The sequence below is a fragment of the Epinephelus moara genome, chromosome 12, assembly GCF_006386435.1.
Source record: "Epinephelus moara isolate mb chromosome 12, YSFRI_EMoa_1.0, whole genome shotgun sequence".
NCBI lineage: Eukaryota > Metazoa > Chordata > Actinopteri > Perciformes > Serranidae > Epinephelus > Epinephelus moara.
In genome coordinates this window covers 2566922-2583945 of record NC_065517.1, presented here as the reverse complement: position 1 = coordinate 2583945, position 17024 = coordinate 2566922, and the positions used below count along the sequence as shown (strand labels likewise).

General features: G+C 39.1%; 1 protein-coding gene across 1 annotated transcript in view; it reads left to right on the top strand.

Moving 5' to 3' along the window:
• Window positions 1–12333: 12333 nt before the first annotated feature.
• stxbp6l (syntaxin binding protein 6 (amisyn), like) overlaps window positions 12334–17024 on the top strand; it is a 47474-nt gene continuing 42783 nt past the window's right edge. Inside the window, exons 1-2 of the mRNA XM_050058879.1 lie at window positions 12334–12467; window positions 14315–14554. Coding sequence (XP_049914836.1) covers window positions 14401–14554 — 154 coding nt within the window. The 5' untranslated portion in view covers window positions 12334–12467; window positions 14315–14400. The remainder of the gene's footprint in view (window positions 12468–14314; window positions 14555–17024) is intronic.

Below are 17024 nucleotides of genomic sequence, written 5' to 3'. Positions count from 1 at the left end.
AGTAGTTTTTCCTTTAATTGGGCTCACCTGGCCAACTAATTATCACAGGTGTCTGAGATTGATTTCAGTGATCCAAAGAACCCTGAGACACAATACCATCCATGAGTTTAATTGAAAAACAAAAAATTTAATCTTTATGACACTTAAATACAATTTGCATAATAATTTGGAACGCGGTGTATATATTATGCCTTATTGGCATTGCTTTTTATCATTTTTCCTAACCAAATCTGTGTCACTTATTTTTTTTAATACTTTATTTTATTGTCATCATGGCATTTCATACATTTAACCCATGTTATATAGCCTATGTAACAATGACAAAACATTTTTGACATACATAAATAACGTGTGTAGGTGTGTCACCCAGTGATACGTGTACAATAAATTATACAATAAATTAAAATAAATAAATAAATAATGACAATATTTGCAGTACAGATTTAACTTATACAATGTTGTAATAATTTTGAATTAATAGAAAAACATCCTTCTTCCACCTTCTTCCTTAGAAGAGGAAGAAGGGGGTGAAAAAATCCCTACTAAGATCCCAATTTGCGTGTACTAATTTGCTTGCGCAATCTAGAATTTTGCGTGTGGGGCTGAACTGGGGTTTGCGGGTGATTTACTAAGAGTGCTTGCGTAAATGACAGCAGGTGCAAACGTGTTGGAGACACACTATTTAAATGAGGGTTTTGCGTGTTTTATGGTTTGCAGCATGGCGAGTTTGGAGAGAAAGCGCAAAGTGAAATTCGACCCTATGGAATTAGAGGTGTTGGTAGATGAGGCCAGTAAACACTTAAATGAGCTACAGGAAAGAAACCTGACTGTCTCACAAAGGAACGCCATATCACTAGGACCGCCAGGATTACAGCGAACCTCCAAGCGCCGCAACGGCCAGACCATTATATGTAACTTCATTTTTTTTTTTTTTTTGCTGCTGCGCTGCTGCGGCGTGTCGGCAGTTATAAGTGGCTTTGCTAAACACACACACGCACACACACACACATTGAACTTGCGATTGAATGAATGAATGAACATTGGAAGTGGTTCAGCCGCAGTCCCGCCGGCAAAAATGTCCAAAAGTCCAAGCAGACCGCACCAAGCGCACTCCTTGATCGCCTGAGCGGATCCTGCGCTTTTTATCTAGCGCCCCTGCTGTCACCCTCCAGCATCGCAGCTCAAGTTACACTGCGCATGTGCAATCCCCCCATGTTTGACCCCGTGTTTCAGCCTTCTCTTGAATAGCCTTGTCTGACCAGCAGCCAGGAGCCATCAGCCCTATCAGCCATGGAGAGTTATGTGTTGTTTCGGGGAGCGAAGCGTGTCACCCTAAAGGAGGAGGACATGACTACCGAAAAAATAAGCAGGATTTTCCTGGTATATATTTTCACAAAGAACCTTTTCTGTGAAATTGCACTCTACTTGTAACCACAAAACGTAACCTAGCCTACATTTTGCATAAACCTCTCGCTCTACTTTTTCAGAGGTTCAAAACTCCAGTCTGTACATCACCGATGATAACAATATGGCCATATTCCCTGGAAATGAGGGTCAATTCAGAACTGTTGACCTTGCAGTAAGGGGACATTATGAAGTGCATGGAGAGAGCGACGATGTGGGGGAGCAAGCCAGTGTGCCTGGACCATTCCCTACCCGCTTCTCCTTCCGCCGACCAGCAAGTGCTGCTGCGGGCTCAGCTCATGGCTCAGCTTCAACTGCAACAGCAAGGCCCTCTCCAAGAGCACCCATGGCTAAGACATTTCAAAGGTGACCAAATACTTTAACACATCAGATAGGCGCATCATGCTAATATGTCTGTCTGTCTGTCTGTCTGTCTGTCTATCTATCTATCTATCTATCTATCACAATTGCTGTGAATTTGATATGTTCTGTTTGTATTACAAGAATGTACAATGAATTTCAAAATTATTTTCATCTTCAGGACCATCTTCATTGCTGATCTTGTGGATGGCAGATTGGAAACAAACAAAACCCTGACAGTTCGATTCTCGGAATTTGAGGCTTCTGTCATGGGCATCACAAGTAAAGTAAATGATGCCCTTGAACAAGAGGACTAGGTCATCCTTACCAATGGTCAGGGAAACCAGATCTTGGACACAGAGGGAACCAGAGGTAAATTAATAAATAAAAATGAATATTTATAACCCTCTGGTTTTAACAAAACTACCCCTTTTTCTGAAAAATTGTATACTTTATGTAGGGGAGAGTGGGATAAAGTGAGACACTTTTTACATTTGCTCCCCTCTAAGCGAGCTAAAATGATATATCAGTAAAATTTACACATTTCCCATTAATTCAGGATGTTTCCTAGCAATAGGAATTTTCAGAATGTATTCAGGATGAAGGGCAGTGAAAATATGATTGTTTTTGAAAAAGTGGTCTTGTGTCTCACTTTACCCCAGCTCAGGGGTAAACTGAGACAGACCAGAGAAATCAATGGGGTAAAGTGATCCACTTACTTTTTCCACTCTGAAACTACCATAACAATACATGTTGTAACAGTTAGAATCCTGACAGCTAGCTTGACAACCACACATTCCAGAACTAATGTTGGACCAGTAACAGAATCATGGGCATTAGTCAATTTAGCACTTTTTTTTCTAAACACTTGAAAGTAACTCTGAACAAAATCAAATACAACATAATATAATTTAAAATGTTTTAATTAACATTCAAATGACAGAAAGACCCAGAACAGGTCAGGGAGATGAGCCTGTTACTGCTCCTCTGACCTGTGAGAGTCTTGTGTAGAGGGTGTTGGGGGTCACCCAGGATGGCCTTCAGCTTACACCCCATCCTCCACTTAACCACAGCCTCCACCAGCTCCGCTCCCCCTCCCATCACAGAGCTACATTTCTGTTCCTGTCCCTGACCCTGATGTTGTTACCCCAGCAGACAATGGCAAAGAATGTAACACTTGCAATGATGGACTAAAGATTGGATTAGAACATCAGCCTACTGTCATAGGCCCTACTCTACAACTGTAGACACTGTCTCACTTTACCCCACAACATTTGTCTCACTTTATCCCACCACCACCATTTTAGAAAAAATGACCTCTCTTAGCAATTCAGGCTGATCTTCAGCCTGCATCATCACATGATTTTATATGTTGGTAGTTCATCAACATGTAGTTTCAACAAGTTTTTCTACCTAAATCAATTTGCTTTGGCACAGCAGTTGATTAAGTTGACAGCAAGAAAATGTACTTTTACCTGCAAAAAATATATTTTTGTGAAAAAAACATGCTTACAACAGCACCATGAGGTCCTCTCTTTCATGACCAAGGGGAAATGAGGGGGGCTTGAAAACATAATAGTCACATGACCACAAATGTGTACCGTTGCCTAGATACAGGGGGTGTCTCACATTACCCCACTCTCCCCTACTACTAAATAAACTATTTTCTTTTCAGGATCAGCGTTTTGGAAGCAAAATGCAAGGAAAGTGTGTGCTGTGAAGGAAGGAGATTTGCAGCAGTTACAAGGAAGCAAAAAGAGGAGACTGAGGTATGTAAACTTGATTAGCATTTTTTTTGTCAATCATCATGATGGCATATTTGTATGGCTATTCTCCTCAATCAACAAGTGAAGAGGACTGTCTTTGTGAGAATTTTTGCCGATATAGGCCATTCAAGTCTCTGGAATTTCCATTGCATGAGAGTTAGGATCACTGTGACTACATTAACTGATAGACTTTGATTAATCATTATGTATGAATTAGTTTGACAGACCAATGGAAGTTGCAATGGTGGCGTTATTGCATTTAGAATGCTGGTTTTGAAATATGACACAGGCACCAGGACAACTGGTTACAATGATTGCATTTTTACTGGTTAGGATTTTGTTGAGACCAAGTAGGTTATAACATGTATATTTTGCCTGTTTTTCAGTTGGCAAGATGATAATGGTCTAGATGCAGTGTTTGATACAATTGAAGAGGTGGTCCTGGCAGCACAGGGTCTTCGGGAGGTGTCAACTACAATCAAGGAGCTGACAAACCTGGCAAGTTCCAACCGAAGAACAACAGTGTCCTTGACAGAGGCTGAAGCAGCTGCTGTGAAAGATGCCTTTGCATGTATTGTCTGCAAGGGTAAATAAAAAAAAGTTTTGTCTTCTATAGGCAGATGTCAGTGCAACCCATCTACCCACGTCCATTTTATTTTGGCAAAATCATCTTTCAGTGTTGAGCCAAAGTACCTCATATTTGCACTATTTTATGTTGTATATTTTCTTACTGTTTTCCAAATGGAAACATTGGAAATTAGGACTCAGTTATGCTGCTATGCTGTTGTTTGTGTTCCAGCTGAGTCTCAAGCTCAACTTCGAACTAATTCAAAGTCAACATAAAACATAAAGCTTTTGCAATATTTTTCTACACCTTTTGTAAACCCAGAAAGGTTAAATAAAACAGTTCAAAGAGATAAAGGAGACATTCAAAGCACTTTTGACTTTTAGAAATGTTTGTGCATCTTCATAGTGTTATTTTATTTTGGCAAAATCATCTTTCAGTGTTGTAAGAGCCAAAGTACCTCATATTTGCACTATTTTATGTTGTATATTTTCTTACTGTTTTCCAGAAACATTGGGAATTTTATACAGTAAGGACTCAGTAAGTTGTGTTGCTATGCTTTTTGTGTTCCAGCTGAGTCTCAAGCTCAACTTCAAACTAATTCAAAGTCAACATAAAATGTATAAAGCTTTTGTAATATTTTTCTATGCCTTTGTAAGCCTAGAAAGGTTAAATAAAACGGTTCAAAGAAATACAGCTTTATTTGCCAAATTATTCAACTGACAACTTAGGGACATGGCAGCTTTGTAACATATTAATCAATAACTACATCCAGGTTTTTCAATATGTAAAAAACAGACCAAATGGTCTGCTTATTCAGTTACTCAAGAACACCACAGGTTGTGAGAAAGCACAACTAAAACAGTTTTTTTTTTCAGACATATCTTGCAGTCACATTCATTAGGCAGATTAAAGCATCTTGGAAAGGAGTATCGTCGTTGTTTACCACATGATTAAAAAGAAGAGGGATGTCAGGGTAGTTCTCTGCAAAGCTCTGTTCTGCATGGCATCTGCCCACTTCAGATGAAAATGGATCAACTCCAAAAGCAGACTCCCAAGTCAGTGAGGATCCCAAGTCTTGCTCATACATGTTTGCCACAACAGAAGCACATGGCAGCAGCTCCTCTGAGACTTTAGCTGGGCAGCCACCTGCTGCCAGTTCATTGGGTATTCCATGACCTAAGACATGGAATCAAAGCAATACAGTACTGGTTAGGTTGGATGGATTGGGAGTGGGAAAAAAAGATCAATATTTCTTAAGTGTAAATAATCAGTTAAGCATACCTGGGATCTTGTGTGCATTCCATGAACCCACCACTCTGTCAAGTCCAATTTGGCTTACTTGACATGTCAGGTTTGAGATGCAGAATCTAGTGAGGTTGTCCTCCATGTTCACAACCTCTTGGTCCAGCAGGTGCACCAAAGCCCGTTTCAGTGGATAATTCACACGATTGTTCACCTCTGGCCACAACCTCTCCACTCGAAGGTTCTGTTGATCAAAAGTTCAAATGATGTTTTTAGGTGAAAGGGAAATAAAACAGCAGAAAATCAGAATCATCTTAATATTCTAAGTATGTGCCACACATACAAGGAGTTTGACTCCATTTTTACATTACTTTTGATATAAAACTACCTAATAATAACATGGACAGTAAGGCTAACAAATCAAGTCAAGGGATAGATGAGATTATACAAAAGTATGTAGAAATAAGTATGAACACATAAAAGCACCAAACAAAACGTGAAAAGTAAAAAGTAGAAGTCAGCTGTTAAGCTGTAATCGAAACAAATAGTGCGATGTAAATCAATACCGAATGGATGTACATTGGTGATTATGTACATTATATACAGTACATGTCTACGATCTGCATCAATTAATTAAGTGTGCAAGATTTATAAGATAAGATAAGATAAACTTTATTGTCTGGCACAAGTGAAAGGAATTCATCTTTGACAGGCTCGTATAAAAAACACTAAAAACAAACAGTAAAAACACAAACGTTACAAACAACATTTAGGTGCAATCATGCTAAAAAGGAGGAGCAGGGGGTCTGATAAAAGCAGCAAGTGCTCATTTTTGATTGTTCAGGGTGGTTATTGCACAGGGGATGAAGGATTTTTTTAGATGTTTTTCCAGGCCAGACACTGAAGGTGACAGTGCATGAAGCACCAATAATTTATATTATCTTTTACACAGCCCTCACCCTTATTGATGTGGTTTGGAGGTATGGTGGCCTGCTGAGGTTGTGTCTGTATCTTGACAGCATCTCCTGCATGTAAAGACACAGGTAAAACTCCCTGCCGTGATCAACCCGAACTTGGTCCCACATGCCATGGTTCACGACTGCAGATCTGGAATAAAATAATGTTTACGTGACTGCACTGAATTTAACTAATTCAGTAAGAGTATGTATTTAAAAGATAATGCAGGACAGAAAAGTTATGACAATAATAATGGTAGTTGTGAATATATTCACCTGTATACATCCTCATAAATCACAAGGTTGTTTTTCACTGGCATGGTCGAATGTCCAACAATTTTGCTGCTGTAGCCATCAACAGCCAAAACATGAGTAACACCAAACATCCCAAGCTTTTCATTTTGGTCTAAATGAAGTTTATGACCCATATATTCAGCATGGTAGGGAGTTAGATTTAAATTACGAGCACCCTGGGGAAAAAATGAAATAATTAGCACACCATCTTCATAAAATGTTTTTATAACAGCAAATTTGTATGTATATATTTACAAAAATGACCTGTACAAATATTGTAGTTCTTTTAGTTTATTATCCTGACTTTAATTTAGGGGCCATTTCATTAGTTGAACCTGTAAAATTGAGCATTAAATCGATAACTGTTACGACAGACAGATATCCTCACTCATGTAAACCTAACAGTAGGGGTCGCTGTTGTCACGATAACAATCTCAGGAGTATATTTAATGTTGTTGGTCCATTTCTCAGCTGTTAATTTAGTCCCACACGTGAGAGGTATCCACGTGGTTATCATTATCTGCTTAATTTGCACTTTTTAAAGCAAAAGCATCACCTGACGCCGGAATTCATGGTATGGCTGATGGAGCTCTCTTAGCGTTCTTCCAACCCGACCTTCTCCCGCATGCAGCCCCAGTGTAGACAGATAGCCGGTCATGAACTTCCGGCCATATGATGGTCCCGTCTGTCACGAGATTACACATTTACTGTTAGTGTTTGCTATATAATATATAATATTTGCAATACACTGTGGAAATCTGAATGAAAACTCACCTCATATATAGATCGAACCAAAGCACTCTCCAGCTCTGCGTCTGACATATGTCTTTTTCTCCTCAGATCATGCCGAGCACAGAATCTTCTGACGCTCATTTCCGAGCATTGCAGGATACCCATCTGGTGCAATGTGCAGGAAATTTCGGCGTGTGTCAAACCGCTGTTCAACAAGTCCTTAATCAAAGTAGTGTGTGGTTCCAGCGCCGCCATGGTAGCCTACTACATTACCCCATAGACGCGCGCAAAGCCATTTCCGGGTCATGTAAACCCGACCAATTAAATATTAAAATCAAATTCAGTCCTGTGGTCCGTTTTTCCATTTTGTATTTTTGATCTGTGTCTAAAATTGAAATATGAAAAACCAGGCATTTTTTCGTTTTTTGTGTTAGATTAAAAAACGAAAAACAAAATAATCCGTCACTTTTTCATTTTTTGATTTTTGATTGACAATTGAAAATAGAAAGAACGAATGATACACGGATTGAAAATGTATGCTTTAGTGTACTTTTACAGAGTTTTGCAATGCCCCCTTAGTTTAACTTTTGTGTAGCCGACCAGTATTTTTGTGGTGAATTGTCTGCCGACGGCAAGCAGAGTCATGATGTCATAAACGAGCGTCCAGTAATGTAAAGCTGGTGAGGTGAGCGACAGCTGAGACGGTCTTCAGACGCCAACAGTATCCATGACAACATACTGTCACCTGGACCTTTGTTCGGAAGTAAACGCACAGATGTACCCTGTAGTTGTATAGGCTACCCGCTGAAAATATAAAGGAACAATGTAGATTGTTTGTAATTAGGTCATCTTGAAATAAAATCACATCTGATTTATTACTTGCTGCAGAAGTCTTCCCTCCATCTTCCCTCCGATTTTTCAGTTTTATTGTCATACTGTACCCTGTAATAACAGAATAAGTACCCTGTAGTTAAAAATACCTACTGTATAAGTTCTCTCTAAATTCCCCCCAAACGTCCATATTATTGATCAATAGGTCGCACATACCCTGTTATAATAGAATAGGTACCCTGTAGTTAAAAATACCTATTGTATAAGTTCTCTCTAAATTCCCCCCAAACGTCCATATTATTGATCAGTAGGTCGCACATACCCTGTTATAATAGAATAGGTACCCAGTAGTTAAAAATACCTATAATATAAATTCTCTGTAAATTCCCGAATTGTTAGCCCCTTATTCCATAACTTAACATCTTGTTCCCCAGTACCTACATATATGTATTGGTATGTACTACACTGGTACACCGTTAGTACAACAGATTACACCGTAACTACCCGANGAGTATATATTTAGCATCTGCCATCTTAGAAAAGTCAAAAGAAAAGAAACAGAGTGAAATTGCGAGAGAGAAAGAGAGAGTGCACGCACGCGCATGAGAGAAACGAAACACTGATTTACAATTGTGGTGACTTCCTCCCAGGCTACCTTTGCATCATCAGCCTGTGGAGGTCTGCTCGCAGTTCCGTATATTCGGACACTGCGAGCTTGGACCTCCCAGACCAAAACATCAGTTTCCTCCTGGGAGAAGTTTGGCCGTCTGACGCTGCTGCTCTCTTCTGCCATGGCGAATTGAGTAAACTCTCATTACGCCTTCACGCGGCGCATTTAAGGGCGAGGAGAGGGGCTCATTTGATTGGTGTGATGCGAATGGGCTGTGTAAAACCCACTCCACGCCTTCTCTCCTCCCTCTTTCCGACTTGTGCAGGTAGGAGGGACGGAGGTGGGAAAGACGAGTAGCTGCGCCAGCGCGCATGGTGTGCCAAACTTGCAAAATCCGCCTGGCCACACCCAGTTGGCGAAGCGCAGGTGCGCTGCGCCTCCGCCTCGCCGGGTTTGCGAAACTAGAGGCCAATGTGTTTAAGGCCATAAGCTGAAATGTGTTTAATGTGTTCTAAATCAAATAGATAGATAGATAGATAGATAGATAGATAGATAGATAGATAGATAGACAGACAGACAGACAGACAGACAGACAGATAGATAGATAGATAGATACTGAATCCTGAGGGATACTGAATCCTGAAGGAAATTTACTTTGCAGCTGCTCCATACCACACACATTCCAATAAAAATTATACTTAAAATATAAGGTCAAAGAAGAGAAAATACAAGAATAATAAAAATGTAGGCATAAAAAATGTATATACTATGTATTGTAAAGTGGCAGAGGTGGCTTAAAGTGGCTAAAAATGAGTCTATTGGGATAAAAACTTAGTAAGTGCAGGTGTCTCTCTCTGGCTTCGGGTGGGAATTTTTCCTCCTGTGGTCAACTACCATTTCCTTGGTTTTGGCGGTGTTAATCTGCAGCTGGTTCAGTCGACACCATTTCACGAAGTCCTCCGCAATGTTCTTGTACTCCTCCTCACTGCCTCCCCTGATACACCCCATAATGGCAGTGCCATCCGAAAACTTCTGCATGTGACATGTGTCCGAGTTGTACTGGAAGTTGGCAGTGTACAGGGTGAAGAGGAGGGGGGAGAGCACAGTCCCCTGTGGTGCTCCTGTGCTGCTGGTCACAGTGTCTGATGTACAGCCTGTCAGTGAGGTAGTCTGTGATCCAAGACATGATGGAGGGGTCAACACGCATTTTGAACAGTTTTTCCTGCAGGAGAAGGGGTTGGATTGTGTTGAATGCGCTGGAAAAGTCGAAGAAAAGGATCCTCAGTGAGCCATTTCCTTTGTCCAGGAAGGAGTACGCTCTGTGGAGGAGAAACAGGACAGTGTCCTCGACCCCCACCTTCTCCCGATAGGCGAATTGAAGGGGGTCCTGGGCGTGCTGGACCTGAGGGCGGATGAGGTGGAGTATGAGCTGCTCAAGTGTCTTCATAAGGTGGGATGTGAGCACCACTGGTCTAAGGTCATTGAAGTCACTGGGGCTCCTCCCCTTCGGTACTGGAACGATGCATGATGTTTTCCACAGGGTGGGCACCTTTTCCAGGCGTAGGCTCAAGTTGTAAAGCTGCTGCAGGAGGGGGACCTGGGGGGGGGGGGGTCGGTGATGGTTTTCATGCCTTTCCACACCTTTCTCATGTTGTTCTGTTGCAACCTGCTCTCCAGCTTCCTCCTGTATGCCTCATTGGCCTCCCTCAGACACAGCCTGAGCTCGCACTGTGTCCTCTGCATCTCCTCCTGATCCCTCCTCCTAAAGGCCCTCTTCTTTTTGTTCACTCACTCACGTTACCCATTACACAGTGATTAATGTAGATGTATTTAACAATGGTTCTCAGGGGATACAGTTAATGTTGTGGTAAAAGATGCTTTGCACCATGAATTAAGTCATATACACAGTTACTGATGTCCTGCCTGTGTGGATATTAGAGTGCCAAACATAAAGTTATACTGAGGTGAACTTCCTGGTCCAAAAATTATTTCTTTGCTTTATTTTAGTATATCAAGAAACCTCTGCAGGCCACAATGTATTTTATATATGTTTCAATGAAACTTAAAAAGAGTAAATGTTGAAAAATGTGTGCTCAATGTATTTGAGCAGCTCTCTGCTCTCTCTGTTGAGAGAAGAAGAGGCGTGTGCTTTACAGTGAGTAAAGACTGGTGTGTTGGTGATAATGTGAGCTGCTGTCCTGTTACTGCAGTAGATCACTGCCACTGCAGCACCGGACACACAAACACAATTCCAAAAAACAGAGCTCCTTCTAACAACCAAAAAGTTCTGCTTCTTCTGCTACTCGACTGGCAGTCATTAACCACACAGAGTTTCACTCTGCCCCCTGCTGGCAAGTGCAATTACAACTACTTAAACAAAAGAACTAGAAATAAGTGCCTACTACTGAATGAAATGTCAGCTGAAAATAACAGGGAATGCACTACATTAAAACAAACATTTTTTTCAGGTGCTACATTAACATTTAAATCATTCCATAACCAGAAACCATTGATGAGCAGAACCATCTGGAAACATGGACAATTATAAAGCATCAGCCAACACTGAAGAAGAAAAATAACAGAGCAAAACGTAAAGGATTTGATGGGATCTCATTTAACTGGAGTTGTACTACGTATACTTTCCATGTGACCAATAAATGATGATGATGATGATGATGATAATAATGATGATGATGATGATGAAATACCAAAAAAATACCAATGTAGGCACTGGGGAAATATTTCTACTGCAGATGAAACCATTAAAACAGCTTTGCACTCTGCTCACAAAAATGAGCATTTCTCAAAAACTAGAAACAAGAAATCACAGCAACAAGCAAAAACACAGACACATGCACTGGCAGACTGTTTCTGTCAGTTAAAATGGTTTACAGTGAAAATGGCCTGTTTCCTTTTTTTTTTTTTCTGGGGACACACTGAAGCTCCCTCAAGGACCACCAGGGGTCCCCGTACCCCTGGTTGGTAACCACTGTGATACTTGCATCAGATAGGTGTTTCCATTGTGTCTATGTGTACTGCATCAGTCCCTATTAGATAAACCATAAATAAATACATATCTTTATTTGTTGAGATGAATCAAATGCAGTTATTGCATACCTTTTTAGCCATTTTGGCTTGAAACTTCAGTATAACTGTGTAAAATGCTTAAACACACATGGAAAAAGAACAGCAAAGAGTTCACCCTCACGAATATTGAGGGATTAATGAAAAAAAATCAGACCATAGGCTACATAAGGACATGATACTGAGTCTAAAAAAAACCATTAAGACCGTAAACGTTGATAAACTATAGATTGCATTTTATTTCTCATCACCGATGAAGCCCACACAGTTTTAGTAGGCTACATTGCACCGTTTTCAGGCAGTATTTCGCTGCATAAGTCATTGCAGTGTTCGCTAGTTTCCGCTGGGCGCGTTCCCGCGAGGTGAATACAAATCTGACCGTGCGTGCACGACACAACACTGAGAACTGTTTTTTGACCTCCAGCCTTTAAACACGTGCATGTCCATCTCTTGAAATGGGGTGGACTGTGGGTTATTTGCGCCTTCACAGCAAGGCTCGCCGTTCGGTGTGCACGTGTACAACTCACAGGGGAGTTGTGGGAAATATTTTATGAATTTATCAGGCTACTAATTTAACGTTTGAAGCCAGTACAGGAGTCAGAAGAAAGGGACAAGAACAGGTAGGCACCTGGATGGAGAATCGTGAATTATTAATGTGCTATAGGAAAGGCACAGATGAATAGATCGGTATCTACTTTAGCCTTTAAACTATGCCCTGAAAGGTGTGTTAACCTAAGCTTCAAAGCCTATAAAAAGACCTTTTCAAATCTGCGGAGGAATAGCTTTTTCATACAGAAAATTTAATGTAACAAATGTGCAAAGTTTTAATGGTACTTATTTTGAAGAGAAATTTTGATAGGTCTACTCCTTTCACCATTTACTAAGTCAACCGAGTACGGAGATAGATTTGTGCCAATATTACTAGTGCAAACAGATCAACAATCCATGTGTAAATGTGTAATCTACAAATATAAAACGCCTTCCAAAAATACAAAACATATGTAAATAAAAAGATTTGTAACCTCAGATAACTCTTTTTATTTTCAAATATCAAACAGATCTGTGAATACACAAATAAGGAGATAGATTTGTGCCCATATTATCTGTGCCACCAGATTAACAATCCATGTATTAATTTGTAATTTGTAAATATAAGACACCTTCTACAAATACAGAAAAAAAGGTTTGTAAACTGAAATTACTGTTTTTGTTTTCAAATGTCAAACAGATCTGTAAATACACAAATAAGGAGATATATTTGAATCAGTATTTATAAGAACAGATCTACCATCTGTGTGTTAATGTGTAATATGTAAATATAAAAGAAGAAAAGAAGAACAGATCTGCAAATACATAAATTCCAAAATTTAAAAAAAAAGACTCATATGAAACCTTAAGTGTAGAATTGAGATTCACAAATAAAACTGGATTCATAAATATCTATCTATCTATCTATATATATATATCTATATATCTATATATATATATATATATATATAATCTTAGAAAGATATTCACTTCAATTAAATGTAGTCAGAGGTTTTAATTTGTAGAATTTGTCTGTGTATGTGTAGCTGTGTTTAATATTTGCTAAATAGTTTTTTGAATTTTTTTTGTAGTTGTTGAAGGTGTTTTATAATTACAGATTACACATTAACACAGAGATTGTTGATCTGTTCACACAAATAATATTGATAATATTTTCATACCCATGCATGTTAAAAATTGCCAACAGCCTATTAAGTCATAGTGATACATGCTGTAAACAGCATGACATATAATGACTCCTTGTAGATTTTATGGCCACTTTTATAATTCTTCATATAGATTTTGTATGTGCTGAGCTGATGATTATGTTTGATTAATTTGTTGATTATTTGTCAGATTAACAGATTTTTTTTTTTTTAAAGTCTTATGATAGATGATAGAAAGTAATAAAATGATCATCACAGTTTCCCAGAGCTGAAGGTAACAAAACACAAAAATATTCAGCTTCCTGTAATATCAAACAGAAAAGCTGCAGCATAATTGGTGCATGTGCTTGAGAAATTACTTTATCAGTCAATTATCAAAGTTGTTGATTCATTTTGTTGTCAGTTGAAAAATTAATTCATCAACAAATCATTTCAGACTTAATACACTTTTAAATATGTTTATTAATCATATATTTCTTATTGTGCTAATGTCTTACACACATGGAGACAGAAGATCATTTTTGAATAAAGCTCAGAATTAAACTAAATATAGTCACCATAGACATTGTAAAGAAAACACATGACGTGCTGTATAATGTGGTTGTAAAGTAGAGACAAAGTGTTAAGTCATGTTTGAGCACCATATGCTCACAGTGACTTTTCCAGGGCTATGATGTCAGCTCTTGTGCTTTCTCTGATCACTTGCTTTCATTTCAGAGACTTGCAGAAAACAACTGATCTGATTCTTGAGCCTGTGTCTCTTTTACTCTTAGTCTTTTTGTCCATGTCCACAGTCTGGAGTGTGGCCTAACAAGCACAGTCTTGTCCATCCATCACCTGTGTTGGTCTCAGGACTACAATGAACATTCAGTCTGCTATCAACAAAGAGGTCTTCATCCCTCGTGATGAGCGGATGTTGGTGGCAGTGGAGGTGCGGAGGAGGAAAAAGAAAAGGATGTCTTTCCTGCCTACTGGAGCCAAAGGAGACTATGCCACATTCATCTGTGTTTCAGGTTAAATCTGGCTTTTAGACTTTCTTTATTTAGTTAAAATAGCTGAGCATGAATAGTCTGTAATTAGGGGCTCCAGCCCAAAGGGCTGAATCCCTATTGATTTTGCTTTGACTACTTTTCAATTTTTTTTTTCTCCAGAAATGTTTTTTTTTATGACACATGACATTTTCACCAGTGATTGGAATTTGTGTGCAAATGCTGCTCAAGAAATAGGATGCCAGTTAGCCAGATGGGGGCACTATGATTAAGGCCAAAAATTCAGTTTTTGAACGGACACACCCTGTCTGATTGACTTGAAATTTGACACAATTCTCTATGAAAAACACACAAGAATCATGACGGTGCTGTGGTAAAATTTTACGCCATTTTTAATTTTTTGAAAAACACATGTTTGACATTTACTCCTAAACTGTAGGTCCAATTTGTACCACATTTTCGATAGATCATTATTGGACCAAGCTTATCAAAAGTTTTCATAAGCCTGTTGATATCTCATTGCGTTTTGAGGATATTGACCAATGAAATTTAAAAGGGGCCTGGTATAGCACATTAACAGACCCAACTCCACAACACTTGAGCCAGTTACCACGAAACTTTAGGAAATATCCACATAACTACCTTAAACATACCGTGAAAGTTTTATTCGAATCAACTGCTCAGGGGTGCCACAAATGTGGAAATGGGCGCAATATATCACAAATCAGACTATGAATCAGATATTGTTCGTCTAATCATTCTAAAACTTGCAGGATGTGTTTTATAACAATAATGATAATGATCGTTTTAAAATTGCAAAAATAGGGGGCACCACCAGTTCAAGTGTATTGGCCTGGCGCTTGCTGCTATATTTTTTGTCTGCAGTTTACTATGCAGTGCTAAAATTAAAGAAGGTCCTCGGATTAGCAACAGAAGCTGTGAGTGGCCAGTTATCTGTCTCATCACAGAAAGAGTGAAAAGTAAGCCAAAGATAAATGATTTTAATTAGTAATAGATCATTTACATGCTCAGAAAGAGAGACTAGTGAAATAGAATGATTGATTTTCATGGATAAATTTCATTTTAGAATTTTTCTTAACAGTTCTTTTCTAAGAATGATCAAATGCATAAAAATAAATTATGATCAAACAATTTATGTTGAGAGCAGTTCCATCAATACTGAGCCAAAATAGAGAAAATTATTATTACTTTCAATAATGTTGTTGTAAGCTACTGTCATTACCTGCATCTCTCTCTCTCTCTCTCTCTCTCTCTCTCTCTCTCTCTCTCTCTCTCTCTCTCTCATTGTGTCATGCGGATTACTGTTAATTTATTATGCTGATCTGTTCTGTACGACATCTATTGCACGTCTGTCCGTCCTGGAAGAGGGATCCCTCCTCAGTTGCTCTTCCTGAGGTTTCTACCGTTTTTTTTCCCCGTTAAAGGGTTTTTTTTGGGGAGTTTTTCCTTATCCGCTGCGAGGGTCATAAGGACAGAGGGATGTCGTATGCTGTAAAGCCCTGTGAGGCAAATTGTGATTTGTGATATTGGGCTTTATAAATAAAATTGATTGAAAATTGATTGATAATAATGAATATCACTAACTGTCAAGGACCTATAGCAGCGGAATTCTGTTACACTAAAGAGCCACAAAACATCTTGGGGTGGACGTTGGTGTGGAGGTTGTGTGTTGGTGTGTGCCAACAGGACAGACAGTCATGGTGATGGTTAAAAGAATGTTGATCTTATAACCATGACCATGATCACCTCCTAACTTTAAGCAGGTGCTTTTAGTCACCTGAACTTAATCACATCATAACTATAAGGTTTGAAGATGGTCATATTAATATATTTGTAATTAGTTTTTGAAGGCTCTGAAAAATGATGTCAACCTGCGTTAGATCAGAAAACACTCATATAGGTAAATTCTTTTTAAAATACTAATTACTTTTTTGGCACTTTGCCTTTAATTTTTATCATGACAGAAGAGTTACAGACAGGGAAAAACGAGACAGAGCGGGGTTTGACATGCCACAAAAGGCCTCTGGTTCTGGCCACTGAGCATCATTTTAACCATTTCACTGTCAAAGCTTTGCTCATGGTTAATTTATTTGCAGCAGCTAAGAGAGAGCAGCTCATTCCCTCTTCTTGTTTCACATTACCACATTAGGCAGCCAATCTCTGGATTCCAATCTGCAGTCACATTCCCACTCTAACCATTCTTTCCAGCATAACTTTTGCAAACTAAACCTGTTTTTGTGTTGGTTTAATAGTTAGTGTGGCTCCCAGCAGATGCATTGTTGAATAGTGCATTACAGCATTCATTGTTTAGGAGACTACAGGGTTGGCAGAGATGCAGGAGCCGAGCTGTCAGTGGACATGGAAGATAAAGACCTGCAGAAAATATACTATACGAATTCCACTGACTCTGTGAAAACCATCTTATCCATCGGAAGCCAAAAAAACCCATTATAGTTGTAACATCTACAACAAA